Consider the following 25047-nt stretch of genomic DNA (forward strand, 5'->3'; position numbering starts at 1 on the left):
AATCTATAATGTCCTCTGGAATACTTTTTCCATTTCTTAGTATCTGGGCCTCATTCTTTGTTTCACTAATGAATCTATAACATGTAATTTGCACTTCAATGTCCCTAGATTCCTAGTTTCAAAGATAGACTGGAGGGGTGGGGCTGACCACAACCTTTTCTCTGTTAAGCTCAATAGATTTTGCTCAGTGAGTCCATCACACTAACATGTTTTCTTATCTTCTAATCATTCTTTGGACTCTTCTCTATACCCCCTAGAATCAATCAGCATGCTTCCTGAATTATGGACACCCAAACTGGATGCAATATTCCAGCAACAGCTGCACCAATGCTAAATACAAAAGTAAAAGAAACTGAGCATGTCGTCCAGGCTAGGCCCTTTCGGGGCATTCATATAATGTAGGAGGCCCTCTCTCATACCTTCATAGCTCTGCCATTAGGATATTCAACTGGCATGTGGGAGACATACCATTGTGCTCCAGATAAATAACCAGGTTGCATCCTGGGCCTTTCCCATCCTAATGAATCACTCCCATGTGTGCACTTCCTCTTTATCTCTCTGTGAGTTCTTTCAACCACACAGAAAACACATGATAATGAACATAGCCTGGGGGATACCATACTAAAGAACCTATCTCTCCTAATTCAGCAGATAGCAGCTCAGACTCTCTAACTCAAGCTTTGTGAATCAGAGTGACAGTTTAGCCAGTTGGGTGCTGTGATGATAAGAATAACTATGCCTAACTCCTTTTCCGCATGAAGAGCTTCTTTTTTGCATGAGTAGTCCCATTGACACCATTTCTTGAGTGAAAATGGTTGGACTTAATCCTGTGCTTAATATTAAGCACATACTAAAGGGCGTCAATTTAATCCATAATATTTCCATTTGGAGTTTCCAAGAGGTTACTGCCAATCCCTTTTTGATATCAGATTGTATCCCCTTCCTCTCCCATAGCATTGTATGTGAGCTAACAATCTGAAAAAAAGTGTTGAGCAGAGCAAAAATCTTCAATAAGATGCTCCTACCTCTTCAATTTCTTTTATGTTCAAATCTCTTATTTCCTATATTTAAGGAAATTATAAATTATGCTAAGCATATACGAAATAATATCTGACTAAAATAAGTAGCATGAAATCTTCACTTTTGATTTTTCCAAAATACCTAAATTCTAACATTCACAGACAATTTCTTTCTTTTAATCTGAGACTTCAAAAGAATGATAACCTGATTAAAATAGGTCCAGACTTATGTAAACAAAAACTCTATAAAAGGATAAACAACACAAAACATAATGGTATTACTTGTCAGTGCAGCTGTGGTAGGTGAAAGTGATGTAGTGGAAGTCACGGAGAAGGCTGCTGTTGTCTTTCTTCCGATAGCAGAGTCTAGAGAGGTTGTGGTCTCACCTAAGGAAAAAGATAAATGGACAGTTGTAATTATTCCCTCAGCTGTAGTGGAGGTATAAGTTGTTGATGTATGAGTAGACATATTGATGGAATCTCGAGAGAGACTCCATATCACTGTACTCTCACCTGGAAAAGTCATCATAAAAGCACCTCTGGATGTTTCTCCTAGAGAGGTGACAGCACTTGTGGTCACAGCTGGGTAAGTAACAGGCAAGGGAGCTGTGGTTGTCTCTAGAGGAGATGTGGAGGTATCCGGAATAGAAGTGGAGGCTGTAGTGGTGCTCTCGGGTAGGGTAGTCGCCAGAAGAGGAATTGTAGTTGTCCTTTCTATTGCAGTAGCACTAGTTATTGCTTTAGTTTCGGCTGTAGAAGTGGTCCCTCCGGGAAAGGTTGATGTTATACCTGTGGTAGAGGTGGCTGCAGCTGTGCTCTCAGACTGTGACGTACTAAGGAGGGAAACCATGGTTGTCTCCTCGGCAGTAGAAGGACTAACAGTCGGTGTAGTCTCAGGGGAGGAAGTGGTCGCCAGTGGAGCTGTGGAGGTCTGTGGCCCACTTGAGGTTGCTTGAGCAGTGCTTGTAGGAAGTGTACTGCTAGGTAATTCTGCTGTCATTGTCCCTTCTTTAATACCAGCACTAGGAATTGCTGTACTTTCAGCTGCAGTAGTTGTCTCTGCACGAGAGGCGGATGTTTCTGCGGCGGTAGAGCTGGCTAAAGCTGTGCTTTCAGGTAGCGAAGTTGGAGCTACGGAAACTGTGGTGGTCTCTGCCACTGTACTCAGAGTCGCGCTTGTCGACTTCTCTCTTGGTGATGTGCTCTCTGCGGGAGATGTGGATGTCCCTGACGCAGAAGATGTCTCTGCAGCTGTGCTCCCACTGATGGTGCTGCTAGGCAGAGGAACCGTGGTTGTCAGTTCCACTGGAGCACTCGTCAATGTTACTGTGGTATCCGCTGGGGATGTGGTGTCCGGAAGAGATGTGGAGGTCTCCGGAATAGAAGTGGAGGCTGTAGTGGTGCTCTCGGGTAGGGTGGTCGTCAGAAGAGGAATTGTAGTTGTCCTTTCTATTGCAGTAGCACTAGTTATTGCTGTAGTTTCGGCTGTAGAAGTGGTCCCTCCGGTAGAGGTTGATGGTATAGCTGTGGTAGAGGTGGCTGCAGCTGTGCTCTCAGACTGGGACGTACTAAGGAGGGAAACCATGGTTGTCTCCTCGGCAGTAGAAGGACTGACAGTCGGTGTAGTCTCAGGGGAGGAAGTGGTCGCCAGTGGAGCTGTGGAGGTCTGTGGCCCACTTGAGGTTGCTTGAGCAGTGCTTGTAGGAAGTGTACTGCTAGGTAATTCTGCTGTCGTTGTCCCTTCTGTTGTACCAGCACTAGGAATTCCTGTACTTTCAGCTGCAGTAGTTGTCTCTGCACGAGAGGCGGATGTTTCTGCGGCGGTAGAGCTGGGTAAACCTGTGCTTTCAGGTAACGAAGTTGGAGGTACGGAAACTGTGGTGGTCTCCGCCACTGTACTCAGAGTCGCGCTTGTCGTCTTCTTTGATGGTGATGTGCTCTCTGCGGGAGATGTGGATGTCCCTGACGCAGGAGATGTCTCTGCAGCTGTGCTCCCACTGATGGTGCTGCTAGGCAGAGGAACCGTGGTTGTCAGTTCCACTGGAGCACTCGTATATGTTACTGTGGTTTCCGCTGAGGATGTGGTGTCCGGAAGAGATGTGGAGGTCTCCGGAATGGAAGTGGAGGCTGTAGTGGTGCTCTCGGGTAGGGTGGTCGTCAGAAGAGGAATTGTAGTTGTCCTTTCTATTGCAGTAGCACTAGTTATTGCTGTAGTTTCGGCTGTAGAAGTGGTCCCTCCGGGAGAGGTTGATGGTATACCTGTGGTAGAGGTGGCTGCAGCTGTGCTCTCAGACTGTGACGTACTAAGGAGGGAAACCATGGTTGTCTCCTCGGCAGTAGAAGGACTGACAGTCGGTGTAGTCTCAGGGGAGGAAGTGGTCGCCAGTGGAGCTGTGGAGGTCTGTGGCCCACTTGAGGTTGCTTGAGCAGTGCTTGTAGGAAGTGTACTGCTAGGTAATTCTGCTGTCGTTGTCCCTTCTGTTGTACCAGCACTAGGAATTGCTGTACTTTCAGCTGCAGTAGTTGTCTCTGCACGAGAGGCGGATGTTTCTGCGGCGGTAGAGCTGGCTAAAGTTGTGCTTTCAGGTAGCGAAGTTGGAGGTACGGAAACTGTGGTGGTCTCCGCCACTGTACTCAGAGTCGCGCTGGTCGACTTCTCTCTTGATGATGTGCTCTCTGCGAGAGATGTGGATGTCTCTGACGCAGGAGATGTCTCTGCAGCTGTGCTCCCACTGATGGTGCTGCTAGGCAGAGGAACCGTGGTTGTCAGTTCCACTGGAGCACTCGTAGATGTTACTGTGGTATCTGCTGGGGATGTGGTGTCCGGAAGAGATGTGGTGGTCTCCGGAATGAAAGTGGAGGCTGTAGTGGTGCTCTCGGGTAGGGTAGTCGTCAGAAGAGGAATTGTAGTTGTCCTTTCTATTGCAGTAGCACTAGTTATTGCTGTAGTTTCGGCTGTAGAAGTGGTCCCTCCGGGAGAGGTTGATGGTATACCTGTGGTAGAGGTGGCTGCAGCTGTGCTCTCAGACTGTGACGTACTAAGGAGGGAAACCATGGTTGTCTCCTCGGCAGTAGAAGGACTGACAGTCGGTGTAGTCTCAGGGGAGGAAGTGGTCGCCAGTGGAGCTGTGGAGGTCTGTGGCCCACTTGAGGTTGCTTGAGCAGTGCTTGTAGGAAGTGTACTGCTAGGTAATTCTGCTGTCGTTGTCCCTTCTGTTGTACCAGCACTAGGAATTCCTGTACTTTCAGCTGCAGTAGTTGTCTCTGCACGAGAGGTGGATGTTTCTGCGGCGGTAGAGCTGGCTAAAGGTGTGCTTTCAGGTAGCGAAGTTGGAGGTACGGAAACTGTGGTGGTCTCCGCCACTGTACTCAGAGTCGCGCTGGTCGACTTCTCTCTTGGTGATGTGCTCTCTGCGGGAGATGTCGATGTGTCTGATGCAGGAGATGTCTCTGCAGCTGTGCTCCCACTGATGGTGCTGCTAGGCAGAGGAACCGTGGTTGTCAGTTCCGCTGGAGCACTCGTCGATGTTACTGTGGTATCCGCTGGGGATGTGGTGTCCGGAAGAGATGTGGAGGTCTCCGGAATGGAAGTGGAGGCTGTAGTGGTGCTCTCGGGTAGGGTGGTCGTCAGAAGAGGAATTGTAGTTGTCCTTTCTATTGCAGTAGCACTAGTTATTGCTGTAGTTTCGGCTGTAGAAGTGGTCCCTCCGGGAGAGGTTGATGGTATACCTGTGGTAGAGGTGGCTGCAGCTGTGCTCTCAGACTGTGACGTACTAAGGAGGGAAACCATGGTTGTCTCCTCGGCAGTAGAAGGACTGACAGTCGGTGTAGTCTCAGGGGAGGAAGTGGTCGCCAGTGGAGCTGTGGAGGTCTGTGGCCCACTTGAGGTTGCTTGAGCAGTGCTTGTAGGAAGTGTACTGCTAGGTAATTCTGCTGTCGTTGTCCCTTCTGTTGTACCGGCACTAGGAATTGCTGTACTTTCAGCTGCAGTAGTTGTCTCTGCACGAGAGGTGGATGTTTCTGTGGCGGTAGAGCTGGCTAAAGGTGTGCTTTCAGGTAGCGAAGTTGGAGGTACGGAAACTGTGGCGGTCTCCGCCACTGTACTCAGAGTCGCGCTTGTCGTCTTCTCTCTTGGGGATGTGCTCTCTGCGGGAGATGTGGATGTCTCTGACGCAGGAGATGTCTCTGCAGCTGTGCTCCCACTGATGGTGCTGCTAGGCAGAGGAACCGTGGTTGTCAGTTCCACTGGAGCACTCGTAGATGTTACTGTGGTATCCGCTGGGGATGTGGTGTCCGGAAGAGATGTGGTGGTCTCCGGAATGAAAGTGGAGGCTGTAGTGGTGCTCTCCGGTAGGGTAGTCGTCAGAAGAGGAATTGTAGTTGTCCTTTCTATTGCAGTAGCACTAGTTATTGCTGTAGTTTCGGCTGTAGAAGTGGTCCCTCCGGGAGAGGTTGATGGTATACCTGTGGTAGAGGTGGCTGCAGCTGTGCTCTCAGACTGTGACATACTAAGGAGGGAAACCATGGTTGTCTCCTCGGCAGTAGAAGGACTGACAGTCGGTGTAGTCTCAGGGGAGGAAGTGGTCGCCAGGGGAGCTGTGGAGGTCTGTGGCCCACTTGAGGTTGCTTGAGCAGTGCTTGTAGGAAGTGTACTGCTAGGTAATTCTGCTGTCGTTGTCCCTTCTGTTGTACCAGCACTAGGAATTCCTGTACTTTCAGCTGCAGTAGTTGTCTCTGCACGAGAGGCGGATGCTTCTGCGGCGGTAGAGCTGGGTAAACCTGTGCTTTCAGGTAACGAAGTTGGAGGTACAGAAACTGTGGTGGTCTCCGCCACTGTACTCAGAGTCGCGCTTGTCGTCTTCTCTCCTGGTGATGTGCTCTCTGCGGGAGATGTGGATGTCACTGACGCAGGAGATGTCTCTGCAGCTGTGCTCCCACTGATGGTGCTGCTAGGCAGAGGAACCGTGGTTGTCAGTTCCACTGGAGCACTAGTAGATGTTACTGTGGTATCCACTGAGGATGTGGTGTCCGGAAGAGATGTGGAGGTCTCCGGAATGGAAGTGGAGGCTGTAGTGGTGCTCCCGGGTAGGGTAGTCGTCAGAAGAGGAATTGTAGTTGTCCTTTCTATTGCAGTAGCACTAGTTATTGCTGTAGTTTCGGCTGTAGAAGTGGTCCCTCCGGGAGAGGTTGATGGTATACCTGTGGTAGAGGTGGCTGCAGCTGTGCTCTCAGACTGTGACGTACTAAGGAGGGAAACCATGGTTGTCTCCTCGGCAGTAGAAGGACTGACAGTCGGTGTAGTCTCAGGGGAGGAAGTGGTCGCCAGTGGAGCTGTGGAGGTCTGTGGCCCACTTGAGGTTGCTTGAGCAGTGCTTGTAGGAAGTGTACTGCTAGGTAATTCTGCTGTCGTTGTCCCTTCTGTTGTACCGGCACTAGGAATTGCTGTACTTTCAGCTGCAGTAGTTGTCTCTGCACGAGAGGTGGATGTTTCTGCGGCGGTAGAGCTGGCTAAAGTTGTGCTTTCAGGTAGCGAAGTTGGAGGTACGGAAACTGTGGTGGTCTCCGCCACTGTACTCAGAGTCGCGCTGGTCGACTTCTCTCTTGGTGATGTGCTCTCTGCGGGAGATGTGGATGTGTCTGATGCAGGAGATGTCTCTGCAGCTGTGCTCCCACTGATGGTGCTGCTAGGCAGAGGAACCGTGGTTGTCAGTTCCGCTGGAGCACTCGTCGATGTTACTGTGGTATCCGCTGGGGATGTGGTGTCCGGAAGAGATGTGGAGGTCTCCGGAATGGAAGTGGAGGCTGTAGTGGTGCTCTCGGGTAGGGTGGTCGTCAGAAGAGGAATTGTAGTTGTCCTTTCTATTGCAGTAGCACTAGTTATTGCTGTAGTTTCGGCTGTAGAAGTGGTCCCTCCGGGAGAGGTTGATGGTATACCTGTGGTAGAGGTGGCTGCAGCTGTGCTCTCAGACTGTGACGTACTAAGGAGGGAAACCATGGTTGTCTCCTCGGCAGTAGAAGGACTGACAGTCGGTGTAGTCTCAGGGGAGGAAGTGGTCGCCAGTGGAGCTGTGGAGGTCTGTGGCCCACTTGAGGTTGCTTGAGTAGTGCTTGTAGGAAGTGTACTGCTAGGTAATTCTGCTCTCGTTGTCCCTTCTGTTGTACCAGCACTAGGAATTGCTGTACTTTCAGCTGCAGTAGTTGTCTCTGCACGAGAGGCGGATGTTTCTGCGGCGGTAGAGCTGGCTAAAGTTGTGCTTTCAGATAGCGAACTTGGAGGTACGGAAACTGTGGTGGTCTCCGCCACTGTACTCAGAGTCGCGCTTGTCGTCTTCTCTCCTGGTGATGTGCTCTCTGCGGGAGATGTGGATGTCCCTGACGCAGGAGATGTCTCTGCAGCTGTGCTCCCACTGATGGTGCTGCTAGGCAGAGGAACCGTGGTTGTCAGTTCCACTGGAGCACTCGTAGATGTTACTGTGGTATCCACTGAGGATGTGGTGTCCGGAAGAGATGTGGAGGTCTCCGGAATGGAAGTGGAGGCTGTAGTGGTGCTCTCGGGTAGGGTAGTCGTCAGAAGAGGAATTGTAGTTGTCCTTTCTATTGCAGTAGCACTAGTTATTGCTGTAGTTTCAGCTGTAGAAGTGGTCCCTCCGGTAGAGGTTGATGGTATACCTGTGGTAGAGGTGGCTGCAGCTGTGCTCTCAGACTGTGACGTACTAAGGAGGGAAACCATGGTTGTCTCCTCGGCAGTAGAAGGACTGACAGTCGGTGTAGTCTCAGGGGAGGAAGTGGTCGCCAGTGGAGCTGTGGAGGTCTGTGGCCCACTTGAGGTTGCTTGAGCAGTGCTTGTAGGAAGTGTACTGCTAGGTAATTCTGCTGTCGTTGTCCCTTCTGTTGTACCAGCACTAGGAATTGCTGTACTTTCAGCTGCAGTAGTTGTCTCTGCACGAGAGGCGGATGTTTCTGCGGCGGTAGAATTGGCTAAAGCTGTGCTTTCAGGTAGCGAAGTTGGAGGTACGGAAACTGTGGCGGTCTCCGCCACTGTACTCAGAGTCGCGCTGGTCGACTTCTCTCTTGGTGATGTGCTCTCTGCGGGAGATGTGGATGTGTCTGATGCAGGAGATGTCTCTGCAGCTGTGCTCCCACTGATGGTGCTGCTAGGCAGAGGAACCGTGGTTGTCAGTTCCGCTGGAGCACTCGTCGATGTTACTGTGGTATCCGCTGGGGATGTGGTGTCCGGAAGAGATGTGGAGGTCTCCGGAATGGAAGTGGAGGCTGTAGTGGTGCTCTCGGGTAGGGTGGTCGTCAGAAGAGGAATTGTAGTTGTCCTTTCTATTGCAGTAGCACTAGTTATTGCTGTAGTTTCGGCTGTAGAAGTGGTCCCTCCGGGAGAGGTTGATGGTATACCTGTGGTAGAGGTGGCTGCAGCTGTGCTCTCAGACTGTGACGTACTAAGGAGGGAAACCATGGTTGTCTCCTCGGCAGTAGAAGGACTGACAGTCGGTGTAGTCTCAGGGGAGGAAGTGGTCGCCAGTGGAGCTGTGGAGGTCTGTGGCCCACTTGAGGTTGCTTGAGCAGTGCTTGTAGGAAGTGTACTGCTAGGTAATTCTGCTGTCGTTGTCCCTTCTGTTGTACCAGCACTAGGAATTGCTGTACTTTCAGCTGCAGTAGTTGTCTCTGCACGAGAGGCGGATGTTTCTGCGGCGGTAGAGCTGGCTAAAGTTGTGCTTTCAGGTAGCGAACTTGGAGGTACGGAAACTGTGGTGGTCTCCGCCACTGTACTCAGAGTCGCGCTTGTCGTCTTCTCTCCTGGTGATGTGCTCTCTGCGGGAGATGTGGATGTCCCTGACGCAGGAGATGTCTCTGCAGCTGTGCTCCCACTGATGGTGCTGCTAGGCACAGGAACCGTGGTTGTCAGTTCCACTGGAGCACTCGTAGATGTTACTGTGGTATCCACTGAGGATGTGGTGTCCGGAAGAGATGTGGAGGTCTCCGGAATGGAAGTGGAGGCTGTAGTGGTGCTCTCGGGTAGGGTAGTCGTCAGAAGAGGAATTGTAGTTGTCCTTTCTATTGCAGTAGCACTAGTTATTGCTGTAGTTTCAGCTGTAGAAGTGGTCCCTCCGGTAGAGGTTGATGGTATACCTGTGGTAGAGGTGGCTGCAGCTGTGCTCTCAGACTGTGACGTACTAAGGAGGGAAACCATGGTTGTCTCCTCGGCAGTAGAAGGACTGACAGTCGGTGTAGTCTCAGGGGAGGAAGTGGTCGCCAGTGGAGCTGTGGAGGTCTGTGGCCCACTTGAGGTTGCTTGAGCAGTGCTTGTAGGAAGTGTACTGCTAGGTAATTCTGCTGTCGTTGTCCCTTCTGTTGTACCGGCACTAGGAATTGCTGTACTTTCAGCTGCAGTAGTTGTCTCTGCACGAGAGGTGGATGTTTCTGCGGCGGTAGAGCTGGCTAAAGTTGTGCTTTCAGGTAGCGAAGTTGGAGGTACGGAAACTGTGGCGGTCTCCGCCACTGTACTCAGAGTCGCGCTGGTCGACTTCTCTCTTGGTGATGTGCTCTCTGCGGGAGATGTGGATGTGTCTGATGCAGGAGATGTCTCTGCAGCTGTGCTCCCACTGATGGTGCTGCTAGGCAGAGGAACCGTGGTTGTCAGTTCCGCTGGAGCACTCGTCGATGTTACTGTGGTATCCGCTGGGGATGTGGTGTCCGGAAGAGATGTGGAGGTCTCCGGAATGGAAGTGGAGGCTGTAGTGGTGCTCTCGGGTAGGGTGGTCGTCAGAAGAGGAATTGTAGTTGTCCTTTCTATTGCAGTAGCACTAGTTATTGCTGTAGTTTCGGCTGTAGAAGTGGTCCCTCCGGGAGAGGTTGATGGTATACCTGTGGTAGAGGTGGCTGCAGCTGTGCTCTCAGACTGTGACGTACTAAGGAGGGAAACCATGGTTGTCTCCTCGGCAGTAGAAGGACTGACAGTCGGTGTAGTCTCAGGGGAGGAAGTGGTCGCCAGTGGAGCTGTGGAGGTCTGTGGCCCACTTGAGGTTGCTTGAGCAGTGCTTGTAGGAAGTGTACTGCTAGGTAATTCTGCTGTCGTTGTCCCTTCTGTTGTACCAGCACTAGGAATTGCTGTACTTTCAGCTGCAGTAGTTGTCTCTGCACGAGAGGCGGATGTTTCTGCGGCGGTAGAGCTCGCTAAAGTTGTGCTTTCAGGTAGCGAAGTTGGAGGTACGGAAACTGTGGTGGTCTCCGCCACTGTACTCAGAGTCGCGCTTGTCGTCTTCTCTCTTGGGGATGTGCTCTCTGCGGGAGATGTGGATGTCTCTGACGCAGGAGATGTCTCTGCAGCTGTGCTCCCACTGATGGTGCTGCTAGGCAGAGGAACCGTGGTTGTCAGTTCCACTGGAGCACTCGTAGATGTTACTGTGGTATCCGCTGGGGATGTGGTGTCCGGAAGAGGTGTGGTGGTCTCCGGAATGAAAGTGGAGGCTGTAGTGGTGCTCTCAGGTAGGGTAGTCGTCAGAAGAGGAATTGTAGTTGTCCTTTCTATTGCAGTAGCACTAGTTATTGCTGTAGTTTCTGCTGTAGAAGTGGTCCCTCCGGTAGAGGTTGATGGTATACCTGTGGTAGAGGTGGCTGCAGCTGTGCTCTCAGACTGTGACGTACTAAGGAGGGAAACCATGGTTGTCTCCTCAGCAGTAGAAGGATTGATACTCGGTGTAGTCTCAGTGGAGGAAGTGGTCGCCAGTGGAGCTGTGGAGGTCTGTGGCCCACTTGAGGTTGCTTGAGCAGTGCTTGTAGGAAGTGTACTGCTAGGTAATTCTGCTGTAGTTGTCCCTTCTGTTGTACCAGCACTAGGAATTGCTGTACTTTCAGCTGCAGTAGTTGTCTCTGCACGAGAGGCGGATGTTTCTGCGGCGGTAGAGCTGGCTAAAGTTGTGCTTTCAGGTAGCGAAGTTGGAGGTACGGAAACTGTGGTGGTCTCCGCCACTGTACTCAGAGTCGCGCTTGTCGTCTTCTCTCTTGGTGATGTGCTCTCTGCGGGAGATGTGGATGTCTCTGACGCAGGAGATGTCTCTGCAGCTGTGCTCCCACTGATGGTGCTGCTAGGCAGAGGAACCGTGGTTGTCAGTTCCACTGGAGCACTCGTAGATGTTACTGTGGTATCCGCTGGGGATCTGGTGTCCGGAAGAGATGTGGAGGTCTCCGGAATGGAAGTGGAGCCTGTAGTGGTGCTCTCGGGTAGGGTAGTCGTCAGAAGAGGAATTGTAGTTGTCCTTTCTATTGCAGTAGCACTAGTTATTGCTGTAGTTTCAGCTGTAGAAGTGGTCCCTCCGGTAGAGGTTGATGGTATACCTGTGGTAGAGGTGGCTGCAGCTGTGCTCTCAGACTGTGACGTACTAAGGAGGGAAACCATGGTTGTCTCCTCGGCAGTAGAAGGACTGACAGTCGGTGTAGTCTCAGGGGAGGAAGTGGTCGCCAGTGGAGCTGTGGAGGTCTGTGGCCCACTTGAGGTTGCTTGAGCAGTGCTTGTAGGAAGTGTACTGCTAGGTAATTCTGCTGTCGTTGTCCCTTCTGTTGTACCAGCACTAGGAATTGCTGTACTTTCAGCTGCAGTAGTTGTCTCTGCACGAGAGGCGGATGTTTCTGCGGCGGTAGAGCTGGCTAAAGTTGTGCTTTCAGGTAGCGAAGTTGGAGGTACGGAAACTGTGGTGGTCTCCGCCACTGTACTCAGAGTCGCGCTGGTCGACTTCTCTCTTGGTGATGTGCTCTCTGCGGGAGATGTGGATGTCTCTGACGCAGGAGATGTCTCTGCAGCTGTGCTCCCACTGATGGTGCTGCTAGGCAGAGGAACCGTGGTTGTCAGTTCCACTGGAGCACTCGTAGATGTTACTGTGGTATCCGCTGGGGATGTGGTGTCCGGAAGAGATGTGGTGGTCTCCGGAATGAAAGTGGAGGCTGTAGTGGTGCTCTCGGGTAGGGTAGTCGTCAGAAGAGGAATTGTAGTTGTCCTTTCTATTGCAGTAGCACTAGTTATTGCTGTAGTTTCGGCTGTAGAAGTGGTCCCTCCGGGAGAGGTTGATGGTATACCTGTGGTAGAGGTGGCTGCAGCTGTGCTCTCAGACCGGGACGTACTAACGAGGGAAACCATGGTTGTCTCCTCGGCAGTAGAAGGACTGACAGTCGGTGTAGTCTCAGGGGAGGAAGTGGTCGCCAGTGGAGCTGTGGAGGTCTGTGGCCCACTTGAGGTTGCTTGAGCAGTGCTTGTAGGAAGTGTACTGCTAGGTAATTCTGCTGTCGTTGTCCCTTCTGTTGTACCGGCACTAGGAATTGCTGTACTTTCAGCTGCAGTAGTTGTCTCTGCACGAGAGGTGGATGTTTCTGCGGCGGTAGAGCTGGCTAAAGGTGTGCTTTCAGGTAGCGAAGTTGGAGGTACGGAAACTGTGGTGGTCTCCGCCACTGTACTCAGAGTCGCGCTGGTCGACTTCTCTCTTGGTGATGTGCTCTCTGCGGGAGATGTGGATGTCTCTGACGCAGGAGATGTCTCTGCAGCTGTGCTCCCACTGATGGTGCTGCTAGGCAGAGGAACCGTGGTTGTCAGTTCCACTGGAGCACTCGTCGATGTTACTGTGGTATCTGCTGGGGATGTGGTATCCGGAAGAGATGTGGAGGTCTCCGGAATGGAAGTGGAGGCTGTAGTGGTGCTCTCGGGTAGGGTGGTCGTCAGAAGAGGAATTGTAGTTGTCCTTTCTATTGCAGTAGCACTAGTTATTGCTGTAGTTTCGGCTGTAGAAGTGGTCCCTCCGGGAGAGGTTGATGGTATACCTGTGGTAGAGGTGGCTGCAGCTGTGCTCTCAGACTGGGACGTACTAAGGAGGGAAACCATGGTTGTCTCCTCGGCAGTAGAAGGACTGACAGTCGGTGTAGTCTCAGGGGAGGAAGTGGTCGCCAGTGGAGCTGTGGAGGTCTGTGGCCCACTTGAGGTTGCTTGAGCAGTGCTTGTAGGAAGTGTACTGCTAGGTAACTCTGCTGTCGTTGTCCCTTCTGTTGTACCAGCACTAGGAATTGCTGTACTTTCAGCTGCAGTAGTTGTCTCTGCACGAGAGGCGGATGTTTCTGCGGCGGTAGAGCTGGCTAAAGTTGTGCTTTCAGGTAGCGAAGTTGGAGGTACGGAAACTGTGGTGGTCTCCGCCACTGTACTCAGAGTCGAGCTTGTCGTCTTCTCTCTTGGTGATGTGCTCTCTGCGGGTGATGTGGATGTCTCTGACGCAGGAGATGTCTCTGCAGCTGTGCTCCCACTGATGGTGCTGCTAGGCAGAGGAACCGTGGTTGTCAGTTCCACTGGAGCACTCGTAGATGTTACTGTGGTATCTGCTGGGGATGTGGTGTCCGGAAGAGATGTGGAGGTCTCCGGAATGGAAGTGGAGGCTGTAGTGGTGCTCTCGGGTAGGGTAGTCATCAGAAGAGGAATTGTAGTTGTCCTTTCTATTGCAGTAGCACTAGTTATTGCTGTAGTTTCGGCTGTAGAAGTGGTCCCTACGGGAGAGGTTGATGGTATACCTGTGGTAGAGGTGGCTGCAGCTGTGCTCTCAGACTCTGACGTACTAAGGAGGGAAACCATGGTTGTCTCCTCGGCAGTAGAAGGACTGACAGTCGGTGTAGTCTCAGGGGAGGAAGTGGTCGCCAGTGGAGCTGTGGAGGTCTGTGGCCCACTTGAGGTTGCTTGAGCAGTGCTTGTAGGAAGTGTACTGCTAGGTAATTCTGCTGTCGTTGTCCCTTCTGTTGTACCAGCACTAGGAATTGCTGTACTTTCAGCTGCAGTAGTTGTCTCTGCACGAGAGGCGGATGTTTCTGTGGCGGTAGAGCTGGCTAAAGTTGTGCTTTCAGGTAGCGAAGTTGGAGCTACGGAAACTGTGGTGGTCTCCGCCACTGTACTCAGAGTCGCGCTGGTCGACTTCTCTCTTGGTGATGTGCTCTCTGCGGGAGATGTGGATGTCTCTGACGCGGGAGATGTCTCTGCAGCTGTGCTCCCACTGATGGTGCTGCTAGGCAGAGGAACCGTGGTTGTCATTTCCACTGGAGCACTCGTAGATGTTACTGTGGTATCCGCTGGGGATGTGGTGTCCGGAAGAGATGTGGTGGTCTCCGGAATGAAAGTGGAGGCTGTAGTGGTGCTCTCGGGTAGGGTAGTCGTCAGAAGAGGAATTGTAGTTGTCCTTTCTATTGCAGTAGCACTAGTTATTGCTGTAGTTTCGGCTGTAGAAGTGGTCCCTCCGGGAGAGGTTGATGGTATACCTGTGGTAGAGGTGGCTGCAGCTGTGCTCTCAGACCCTGACGTACTAAGGAGGGAAACCATGGTTGTCTCCTCGGCAGTAGAAGGACTGACAGTCGGTGTAGTCTCAGGGGAGGAAGTGGTCGCCAGTGGAGCTGTGGAGGTCTGTGGCTCACTTGAGGTTGCTTGAGCAGTGCTTGTAGGAAGTGTACTGCTAGGTAATTCTGCTGTCGTTGTCCCTTCTGTTGTACCAGCACTAGGAATTGCTGTACTTTCAGCTGCAGTAGTTGTCTCTGCACGAGAGGCGGATGTTTCTGCGGCGGTAGAGCTGGCTAAAGTTGTGCTTTCAGGTAGCGAACTTGGAGGTACGGAAACTGTGGTGGTCTCCGCCACTGTACTCAGAGTCGCGCTTGTCGTCTTCTCTCTTGGGGATGTGCTCTCTGCGGGAGATGTGGATGTCTCTGACGCAGGAGATGTCTCTGCAGCTGTGCTCCCACTGATGGTGCTGCTAGGCAGGGGAACCGTGGTTGTCAGTTCCACTGGAGCACTCGTAGATGTTACTGTGGTATCCGCTGGGGATGTGGTGTCCGGAAGAGATGTGGAGGTCTTCGGAATGGAAGTGGAGGCTGTAGTGGTGCTCTCGCGTAGGGTGGTCGTCAGAAGAGGAATTGTAGTTGTCCTTTCTATTGCAGTAGCACTAGTTATTGCTGTAGTTTCGGCTGTAGAAGTGGTCCCTCCGGGAGAGGTTGATGGTATACCTGTGGTAGAGGTGGCTGCAGCTGTGCTCTCAGACTGGGACGTACTAACGAGGGAAACCATGGTTGTCTCCTCGGCAGTAGAAGGACTGACAGTCGGTGTAGTCTCAGGGGAGGAAGTGGTCGCCAGTGGAGCTGTGGAGGTCTGTGGCCCACTTGAGGTTGCTTGAGCAGTGCTTGTAGGAAGTGTACTGCTAGGTAATTCTGCTGTCGTTGTCCCTTCTGTTGTACCGGCACTAGGAATTGCTGTACTTTCAGCTGCAGTAGTTGTCTCTGCACGAGAGGTGGATGTTTCTGTGGCGGTAGAGCTGGCTAAAGGTGTGCTTTCAGGTAGCGAAGTTGGAGGTACGGAAACTGTGGTGGTCTCCGCCACTGTACTCAGAGTCGCGCTTGTCGTCTTCTCTCTTGGGGATGTGCTCTCTGCGGGAAATGTGGATGTCTCTGACGCAGGAGATGTCTCTGCAGCTGTGCTCCCACTGATGGTGCTGCTAGGCAGAGGAACCGTGGTTGTCAGTTCCACTGGAGCACTCGTAGATGTTACTGTGGTATCCGCTGGGGATGTGGTGTCCGGAAGAGGTGTGGTGGTCTCCGGAATGAAAGTGGAGGCTGTAGTGGTGCTCTCAGGTAGGGTAGTCGTCAGAAGAGGAATTGTAGTTGTCCTTTCTATTGCAGTAGCACTAGTTATTGCTGTAGTTTCTGCTGTAGAAGTGGTCCCTCCGGTAGAGGTTGATGGTATACCTGTGGTAGAGGTGGCTGCAGCTGTGCTCTCAGACTGTGACGTACTAAGGAGGGAAACCATGGTTGTCTCCTCAGCAGTAGAAGGATTGATACTCGGTGTAGTCTCAGTGGAGGAAGTGGTCGCCAGTGGAGCTGTGGAGGTCTGTGGCCCACTTGAGGTTGCTTGAGCAGTGCTTGTAGGAAGTGTACTGCTAGGTAATTCTGCTGTAGTTGTCCCTTCTGTTGTACCAGCACTAGGAATTGCTGTACTTTCAGCTGCAGTAGTTGTCTCTGCACGAGAGGCGGATGTTTCTGCGGCGGTAGAGCTGGCTAAAGTTGTGCTTTCAGGTAGCGAAGTTGGAGGTACGGAAACTGTGGTGGTCTCCGCCACTGTACTCAGAGTCGCGCTTGTCGTCTTCTCTCTTGGTGATGTGCTCTCTGCGGGAGATGTGGATGTCTCTGACGCAGGAGATGTCTCTGCAGCTGTGCTCCCACTGATGGTGCTGCTAGGCAGAGGAACCGTGGTTGTCAGTTCCACTGGAGCATTCGTAGATGTTACTGTGGTATCCGCTGGGGATCTGGTGTCCGGAAGAGATGTGGAGGTCTCCGGAATGGAAGTGGAGCCTGTAGTGGTGCTCTCGGGTAGGGTAGTCGTCAGAAGAGGAATTGTAGTTGTCCTTTCTATTGCAGTAGCACTAGTTATTGCTGTAGTTTCAGCTGTAGAAGTGGTCCCTCCGGTAGAGGTTGATGGTATACCTGTGGTAGAGGTGGCTGCAGCTGTGCTCTCAGACTGTGACGTACTAAGGAGGGAAACCATGGTTGTCTCCTCGGCAGTAGAAGGACTGACAGTCGGTGTAGTCTCAGGGGAGGAAGTGGTCGCCAGTGGAGCTGTGGAGGTCTGTGGCCCACTTGAGGTTGCTTGAGCAGTGCTTGTAGGAAGTGTACTGGTAGGTAATTCTGCTGTCGTTGTCCCTTCTGTTGTACCAGCACTAGGAATTGCTGTACTTTCAGCTGCAGTAGTTGTCTCTGCACGAGAGGCGGATGTTTCTGCGGCGGTAGAGCTGGCTAAAGTTGTGCTTTCAGGTAGCGAAGTTGGAGGTACGGAAACTGTGGTGGTCTCCGCCACTGTACTCAGAGTCGCGCTGGTCGACTTCTCTCTTGGTGATGTGCTCTCTGCGGGAGATGTGGATGTCTCTGACGCAGGAGATGTCTCTGCAGCTGTGCTCCCACTGATGGTGCTGCTAGGCAGAGGAACCGTGGTTGTCAGTTCCACTGGAGCACTCGTAGATGTTACTGTGGTATCTGCTGGGGATGTGGTGTCCGGAAGAGATGTGGAGGTCTCCGGAATGGAAGTGGAGGCTGTAGTGGTGCTCTCGGGTAGGGTAGTCATCAGAAGAGGAATTGTAGTTGTCCTTTCTATTGCAGTAGCACTAGTTATTGCTGTAGTTTCGGCTGTAGAAGTGGTCCCTACGGGAGAGGTTGATGGTATACCTGTGGTAGAGGTGGCTGCAGCTGTGCTCTCAGACTCTGACGTACTAAGGAGGGAAACCATGGTTGTCTCCTCGGCAGTAGAAGGACTGACAGTCGGTGTAGTCTCAGGGGAGGAAGTGGTCGCCAGTGGAGCTGTGGAGGTCTGTGGCCCACTTGAGGTTGCTTGAGCAGTGCTTGTAGGAAGTGTACTGCTAGGTAATTCTGCTGTCGTTGTCCCTTCTGTTGTACCAGCACTAGGAATTGCTGTACTTTCAGCTGCAGTAGTTGTCTCTGCACGAGAGGCGGATGTTTCTGTGGCGGTAGAGCTGGCTAAAGTTGTGCTTTCAGGTAGCGAAGTTGGAGCTACGGAAACTGTGGTGGTCTCCGCCACTGTACTCAGAGTCGCGCTGGTCGACTTCTCTCTTGGTGATGTGCTCTCTGCGGGAGATGTGGATGTCTCTGACGCGGGAGATGTCTCTGCAGCTGTGCTCCCACTGATGGTGCTGCTAGGCAGAGGAACCGTGGTTGTCATTTCCACTGGAGCACTCGTAGATGTTACTGTGGTATCCGCTGGGGATGTGGTGTCCGGAAGAGATGTGGTGGTCTCCGGAATGAAAGTGGAGGCTGTAGTGGTGCTCTCGGGTAGGGTAGTCGTCAGAAGAGGAATTGTAGTTGTCCTTTCTATTGCAGTAGCACTAGTTATTGCTGTAGTTTCGGCTGTAGAAGTGGTCCCTCCGGGAGAGGTTGATGGTATACCTGTGGTAGAGGTGGCTGCAGCTGTGCTCTCAGACCCTGACGTACTAAGGAGGGAAACCATGGTTGTCTCCTCGGCAGTAGAAGGACTGACAGTCGGTGTAGTCTCAGGGGAGGAAGTGGTCGCCAGTGGAGCTGTGGAGGTCTGTGGCTCACTTGAGGTTGCTTGAGCAGTGCTTGTAGGAAGTGTACTGCTAGGTAATTCTGCTGTCGTTGTCCCTTCTGTTGTACCAGCACTAGGAATTGCTGTACTTTCAGCTGCAGTAGTTGTCTCTGCACGAGAGGCGGATGTTTCTGCGGCGGTAGAGCTGGCTAAAGTTGTGCTTTCAGGTAGCGAACTTGGAGGTACGGAAACTGTGGTGGTCTCCGCCACTGTACTCAGAGTCGCGCTTGTCGTCTTCTCTCTTGGGGATGTGCTCTCTGCGGGAGATGTGGATGTCTCTGACGCAGGAGATGTCTCTGCAGCTGTGCTCCCACTGATGGTGCTGCTAGGCAGGGGAACCGTGGTTGTCAGTTCCACTGGAGCACTCGTAGATGTTACTGTGGTATCCGCTGGGGATGTGGTGTCCGGAAGAGATGTGGAGGTCTTCGGAATGGAAGTGGAGGCTGTAGTGGTGCTCTCGCGTAGGGTGGTCGTCAGAAGAGGAATTGTAGTTGTCCTTTCTATTGCAGTAGCACTAGTTATTGCTGTAGTTTCGGCTGTAGAAGTGGTCCCTCCGGGAGAGGTTGATGGTATACCTGTGGTAGAGGTGGCTGCAGCTGTGCTCTCAGACTGGGACGTACTAACGAGGGAAACCATGGTTGTCTCCTCGGCAGTAGAAGGACTGACAGTCGGTGTAGTCTCAGGGGAGGAAGTGGTCGCCAGTGGAGCTGTGGAGGTCTGTGGCCCACTTGAGGTTGCTTGAGCAGTGCTTGTAGGAAGTGTACTGCTAGGTAATTCTGCTGTCGTTGTCCCTTCTGTTGTACCGGCACTAGGAATTGCTGTACTTTCAGCTGCAGTAGTTGTCTCTGCACGAGAGGTGGATGTTTCTGTGGCGGTAGAGCTGGCTAAAGGTGTGCTTTCAGGTAGCGAAGTTGGAGGTACGGAAACTGTGGTGGTCTCCGCCACTGTACTCAGAGTCGCGCTTGTCGTCTTCTCTCTTGGGGATGTGCTCTCTGCGGGAAATGTGGATGTCTCTGACGCAGGAGATGTCTCTGCAGCTGTGCTCCCACTGATGGTGCTGCTAGGCAGAGGAACCGTGGTTGTCAGTTCCACTGGAGCACTCGTAGATGTTACTGTGGTATCCGCTGGGGATGTGGTGTCCGGAAGAGGTGTGGTGGTCTCCGGAATGAAAGTGGAGGCTGTAGTGGTGCTCTCAGGTAGGGTAGTCGTCAGAAGAGGAATTGTAGTTGTCCTTTCTATTGCAGTAGCACTAGTTATTGCTGTAGTTTCTGCTGTAGAAGTGGTCCCTCCGGTAGAGGTTGATGGTATACCTGTGGTAGAGGTGGCTGCAGCTGTGCTCTCAGACTGTGACGTACTAAGGAGGGAAACCATGGTTGTCTCCTCAGCAGTAGAAGGATTGATACTCGGTGTAGTCTCAGTGGAGGAAGTGGTCGCCAGTGGAGCTGTGGAGGTCTGTGGCCCACTTGAGGTTGCTTGAGCAGTGCTTGTAGGAAGTGTACTGCTAGGTAATTCTGCTGTAGTTGTCCCTTCTGTTGTACCAGCACTAGGAATTGCTGTACTTTCAGCTGCAGTAGTTGTCTCTGCACGAGAGGCGGATGTTTCTGCGGCGGTAGAGCTGGCTAAAGTTGTGCTTTCAGGTAGCGAAGTTGGAGGTACGGAAACTGTGGTGGTCTCCGCCACTGTACTCAGAGTCGCGCTTGTCGTCTTCTCTCTTGGTGATGTGCTCTCTGCGGGAGATGTGGATGTCTCTGACGCAGGAGATGTCTCTGCAGCTGTGCTCCCACTGATGGTGCTGCTAGGCAGAGGAACCGTGGTTGTCAGTTCCACTGGAGCATTCGTAGATGTTACTGTGGTATCCGCTGGGGATCTGGTGTCCGGAAGAGATGTGGAGGTCTCCGGAATGGAAGTGGAGCCTGTAGTGGTGCTCTCGGGTAGGGTAGTCGTCAGAAGAGGAATTGTAGTTGTCCTTTCTATTGCAGTAGCACTAGTTATTGCTGTAGTTTCAGCTGTAGAAGTGGTCCCTCCGGTAGAGGTTGATGGTATACCTGTGGTAGAGGTGGCTGCAGCTGTGCTCTCAGACTGTGACGTACTAAGGAGGGAAACCATGGTTGTCTCCTCGGCAGTAGAAGGACTGACAGTCGGTGTAGTCTCAGGGGAGGAAGTGGTCGCCAGTGGAGCTGTGGAGGTCTGTGGCCCACTTGAGGTTGCTTGAGCAGTGCTTGTAGGAAGTGTACTGGTAGGTAATTCTGCTGTCGTTGTCCCTTCTGTTGTACCAGCACTAGGAATTGCTGTACTTTCAGCTGCAGTAGTTGTCTCTGCACGAGAGGCGGATGTTTCTGCGGCGGTAGAGCTGGCTAAAGTTGTGCTTTCAGGTAGCGAAGTTGGAGGTACGGAAACTGTGGTGGTCTCCGCCACTGTACTCAGAGTCGCGCTGGTCGACTTCTCTCTTGGTGATGTGCTCTCTGCGGGAGATGTGGATGTCTCTGACGCAGGAGATGTCTCTGCAGCTGTGCTCCCACTGATGGTGCTGCTAGGCAGAGGAACCGTGGTTGTCAGTTCCACTGGAGCACTCGTAGATGTTACTGTGGTATCTGCTGGGGATGTGGTGTCCGGAAGAGATGTGGAGGTCTCCGGAATGGAAGTGGAGGCTGTAGTGGTGCTCTCGGGTAGGGTAGTCATCAGAAGAGGAATTGTAGTTGTCCTTTCTATTGCAGTAGCACTAGTTATTGCTGTAGTTTCGGCTGTAGAAGTGGTCCCTACGGGAGAGGTTGATGGTATACCTGTGGTAGAGGTGGCTGCAGCTGTGCTCTCAGACTCTGACGTACTAAGGAGGGAAACCATGGTTGTCTCCTCGGCAGTAGAAGGACTGACAGTCGGTGTAGTCTCAGGGGAGGAAGTGGTCGCCAGTGGAGCTGTGGAGGTCTGTGGCCCACTTGAGGTTGCTTGAGCAGTGCTTGTAGGAAGTGTACTGCTAGGTAATTCTGCTGTCGTTGTCCCTTCTGTTGTACCAGCACTAGGAATTGCTGTACTTTCAGCTGCAGTAGTTGTCTCTGCACGAGAGGCGGATGTTTCTGTGGCGGTAGAGCTGGCTAAAGTTGTGCTTTCAGGTAGCGAAGTTGGAGCTACGGAAACTGTGGTGGTCTCCGCCACTGTACTCAGAGTCGCGCTGGTCGACTTCTCTCTTGGTGATGTGCTCTCTGCGGGAGATGTGGATGTCTCTGACGCGGGAGATGTCTCTGCAGCTGTGCTCCCACTGATGGTGCTGCTAGGCAGAGGAACCGTGGTTGTCATTTCCACTGGAGCACTCGTAGATGTTACTGTGGTATCCGCTGGGGATGTGGTGTCCGGAAGAGATGTGGTGGTCTCCGGAATGAAAGTGGAGGCTGTAGTGGTGCTCTCGGGTAGGGTAGTCGTCAGAAGAGGAATTGTAGTTGTCCTTTCTATTGCAGTAGCACTAGTTATTGCTGTAGTTTCGGCTGTAGAAGTGGTCCCTCCGGGAGAGGTTGATGGTATACCTGTGGTAGAGGTGGCTGCAGCTGTGCTCTCAGACCCTGACGTACTAAGGAGGGAAACCATGGTTGTCTCCTCGGCAGTAGAAGGACTGACAGTCGGTGTAGTCTCAGGGGAGGAAGTGGTCGCCAGTGGAGCTGTGGAGGTCTGTGGCTCACTTGAGGTTGCTTGAGCAGTGCTTGTAGGAAGTGTACTGCTAGGTAATTCTGCTGTCGTTGTCCCTTCTGTTGTACCGGCACTAGGAATTGCTGTACTTTCAGCTGCAGTAGTTGTCTCTGCACGAGAGGTGGATGTTTCTGCGGCGGTAGAGCTGGCTAAAGGTGTGCTTTCAGGTAGCGAAGTTGGAGGTACGGAAACTGTGGCGGTCTCCGCCACTGTACTCAGAGTCGCGCTGGTCGACTTCTCTCTTGGTGATGTGCTCTCTGCGGGAGATGTGGATGTCTCTGACGCAGGAGATGTCTCTGCAGCTGTGCTCCCACTGATGGTGCTGCTAGGCAGAGGAACCGTGGTTGTCAGTTCCACTGGAGCACTCGTCGATGTTACTGTGGTATCTGCTAAGGATGTGGTATCCGGAAGAGATGTGGAGGTCTCCGGAATGGAAGTGGAGGCTGTAGTGGTGCTCTCGGGTAGGGTGGTCGTCAGAAGAGGAATTGTAGTTGTCCTTTCTATTGCAGTAGCACTAGTTATTGCTGTAGTTTCGGCTGTAGAAGTGGTCCCTCCGGGAGAGGTTGATGGTATACCTGTGGTAGAGGTGGCTGCAGCTGTGCTCTCAGACTGGGACGTACTAAGGAGGGAAACCATGGTTGTCTCCTCGGCAGTAGAAGGACTGACAGTCGGTGTAGTCTCAGGGGAGGAAGTGGTCGCCAGTGGAGCTGTGGAGGTCTGTGGCCCACTTGAGGTTGCTTGAGCAGTGCTTGTAGGAAGTGTACTGCTAGGTAATTCTGCTGTCGTTGTCCCTTCTGTTGTACCAGCACTAGGAATTGCTGTACTTTCAGCTGCAGTAGTTGTCTCTGCACGAGAGGCGGATGTTTCTTCGGCGGTAGAGCTGGCTAAAGTTGTGCTTTCAGGTAGCGAACTTGGAGGTACGGAAACTGTGGTGGTCTCCGCCACTGTACTCAGAGTCGCGCTTGTCGTCTTCTCTCTTGGGGATGTGCTCTCTGCGGGAGATGTGGATGTCTCTGACGCAGGAGATGTCTCTGCAGCTGTGCTCCCACTGATGGTGCTGCTAGGCAGGGGAACCGTGGTTGTCAGTTCCACTGGAGCACTCGTAGATGTTACTGTGGTATCCGCTGGGGATGTGGTGTCCGGAAGAGATGTGGAGGTCTTCGGAATGGAAGTGGAGGCTGTAGTGGTGCTCTCGGGTAGGGTGGTCGTCAGAAGAGGAATTGTAGTTGTCCTTTCTATTGCAGTAGCACTAGTTATTGCTGTAGTTTCGGCTGTAGAAGTGGTCCCTCCGGGAGAGGTTGATGGTATACCTGTGGTAGAGGTGGCTGCAGCTGTGCTCTCAGACTGGGACGTACTAAGGAGGGAAACCATGGTTGTCTCCTCGGCAGTAGAAGGACTGACAGTCGGTGTAGTCTCAGGGGAGGAAGTGGTCGCCAGTGGAGCTGTGGAGGTCTGTGGCCCACTTGAGGTTGCTTGAGCAGTGCTTGTAGGAAGTGTACTGCTAGGTAATTCTGCTGTCGTTGTCCCTTCTGTTGTACCGGCACTAGGAATTGCTGTACTTTCAGCTGCAGTAGTTGTCTCTGCACGAGAGGTGGATGTTTCTGTGGCGGTAGAGCTGGCTAAAGGTGTGCTTTCAGGTAGCGAAGTTGGAGGTACGGAAACTGTGGTGGTCTCCGCCACTGTACTCAGAGTCGCGCTTGTCGTCTTCTCTCTTGGGGATGTGCTCTCTGCGGGAAATGTGGATGTCTCTGACGCAGGAGATGTCTCTGCAGCTGTGCTCCCACTGATGGTGCTGCTAGGCAGAGGAACCGTGGTTGTCAGTTCCACTGGAGCACTCGTAGATGTTACTGTGGTATCCGCTGGGGATGTGGTGTCCGGAAGAGGTGTGGTGGTCTCCGGAATGAAAGTGGAGGCTGTAGTGGTGCTCTCAGGTAGGGTAGTCGTCAGAAGAGGAATTGTAGTTGTCCTTTCTATTGCAGTAGCACTAGTTATTGCTGTAGTTTCTGCTGTAGAAGTGGTCCCTCCGGTAGAGGTTGATGGTATACCTGTGGTAGAGGTGGCTGCAGCTGTGCTCTCAGACCCTGACGTACTAAGGAGGGAAACCATGGTTGTCTCCTCGGCAGTAGAAGGACTGACAGTCGGTGTAGTCTCAGGGGAGGAAGTGGTCGCCAGTGGAGCTGTGGAGGTCTGTGGCCCACTTGAGGTTGCTTGAGCAGTGCTTGTAGGAAGTGTACTGCTAGGTAATTCTGCTGTCGTTGTCCCTTCTGTTGTACCAGCACTAGGAATTGCTGTACTTTCAGCTGCAGTAGTTGTCTCTGCACGAGAGGCGGATGTTTCTGCGGCGGTAGAGCTGGCTAAAGCTGTGCTTTCAGGTAGCGAAGTTGGAGCTACGGAAACTGTGGTGGTCTCCGCCACTGTACTCAGAGTCGCGCTGGTCGACATCTCTCCTGGTGATGTGCTCTCTGCGGGAGATGGGGATGTCCCTGACGCAGGAGATGTCTCTGCAGCTATGCTCCCACTGATGGTGCTGCTAGGCACAGGAACCGTGGTTGTCAGTTCCACTGGAGCACTCGTAGATGTTACTGTGGTATCCGCTGGGGATGTGGTGTCAGGAAGAGATGTGGTGGTCTCCGGAATGACAGTGGAGGCTGTAGTGGTGCTCTCGGGTAGAGTAGTCGTCAGAAGAGGAATTGTAGTTGTCCTTTCTATTGCAGTAGCACTAGTTATTGCTGTAGTTTCGGCTGTAGAAGTGGTCCCTCCGGGAGAGGTTGATGGTATACCTGTGGTAGAGGTGGCTGCAGCTGTGCTCTCAGACTCTGACGTACTAAGGAGGGAAACCATGGTTGTCTCCTCGGCAGTAGAAGGACTGACAATCGGTGTAGTCTCAGGGGAGGAAGTGGTCGCCAGTGGAGCTGTGGAGGTCTGTGGCCCACTTGAGGTTGCTTGAGCAGTGCTTGTAGGAAGTGTACTGCTAGGTAATTCTGCTGTCGTTGTCCCTTCTGTTGTACCGGCACTAGGAATTGCTGTACTTTCAGCTGCAGTAGTTGTCTCTGCACGAGAGGCGGATGTTTCTGCGGCGGTAGAGCTGGCTAAAGCTGTGCTTTCAGGTAGCGAAGTTGGAGCTACGGAAACTGTGGTGGTCTCCGCCACTGTACTCAGAGTCGCGCTTGTCGTCTTCGCTCTTGGGGATGTGCTCTCTGCGGGAGATGTGGATGTCTCTGACGCAGGAGATGT

General features: G+C 52.5%; 1 protein-coding gene across 1 annotated transcript in view; it reads right to left on the reverse strand.

The window, feature by feature from the left end:
• MUC16 (mucin 16, cell surface associated) overlaps nt 1-25047 on the reverse strand; it is a 129141-nt gene that overhangs the window by 78963 nt on the left and 25131 nt on the right. The window contains exons 8-11 of the mRNA XM_075903397.1: nt 15148-15455; nt 2596-6981; nt 1533-2553; nt 1302-1406 (exon numbers count right to left, since the gene is read on the reverse strand). Coding sequence (XP_075759512.1) covers nt 1302-1406; nt 1533-2553; nt 2596-6981; nt 15148-15455 — 5820 coding nt within the window. The remainder of the gene's footprint in view (nt 1-1301; nt 1407-1532; nt 2554-2595; nt 6982-15147; nt 15456-25047) is intronic.

Source organism: Pelodiscus sinensis, chromosome 19, assembly GCF_049634645.1.
Source record: "Pelodiscus sinensis isolate JC-2024 chromosome 19, ASM4963464v1, whole genome shotgun sequence".
Lineage (NCBI taxonomy): Eukaryota > Metazoa > Chordata > Testudines > Trionychidae > Pelodiscus > Pelodiscus sinensis.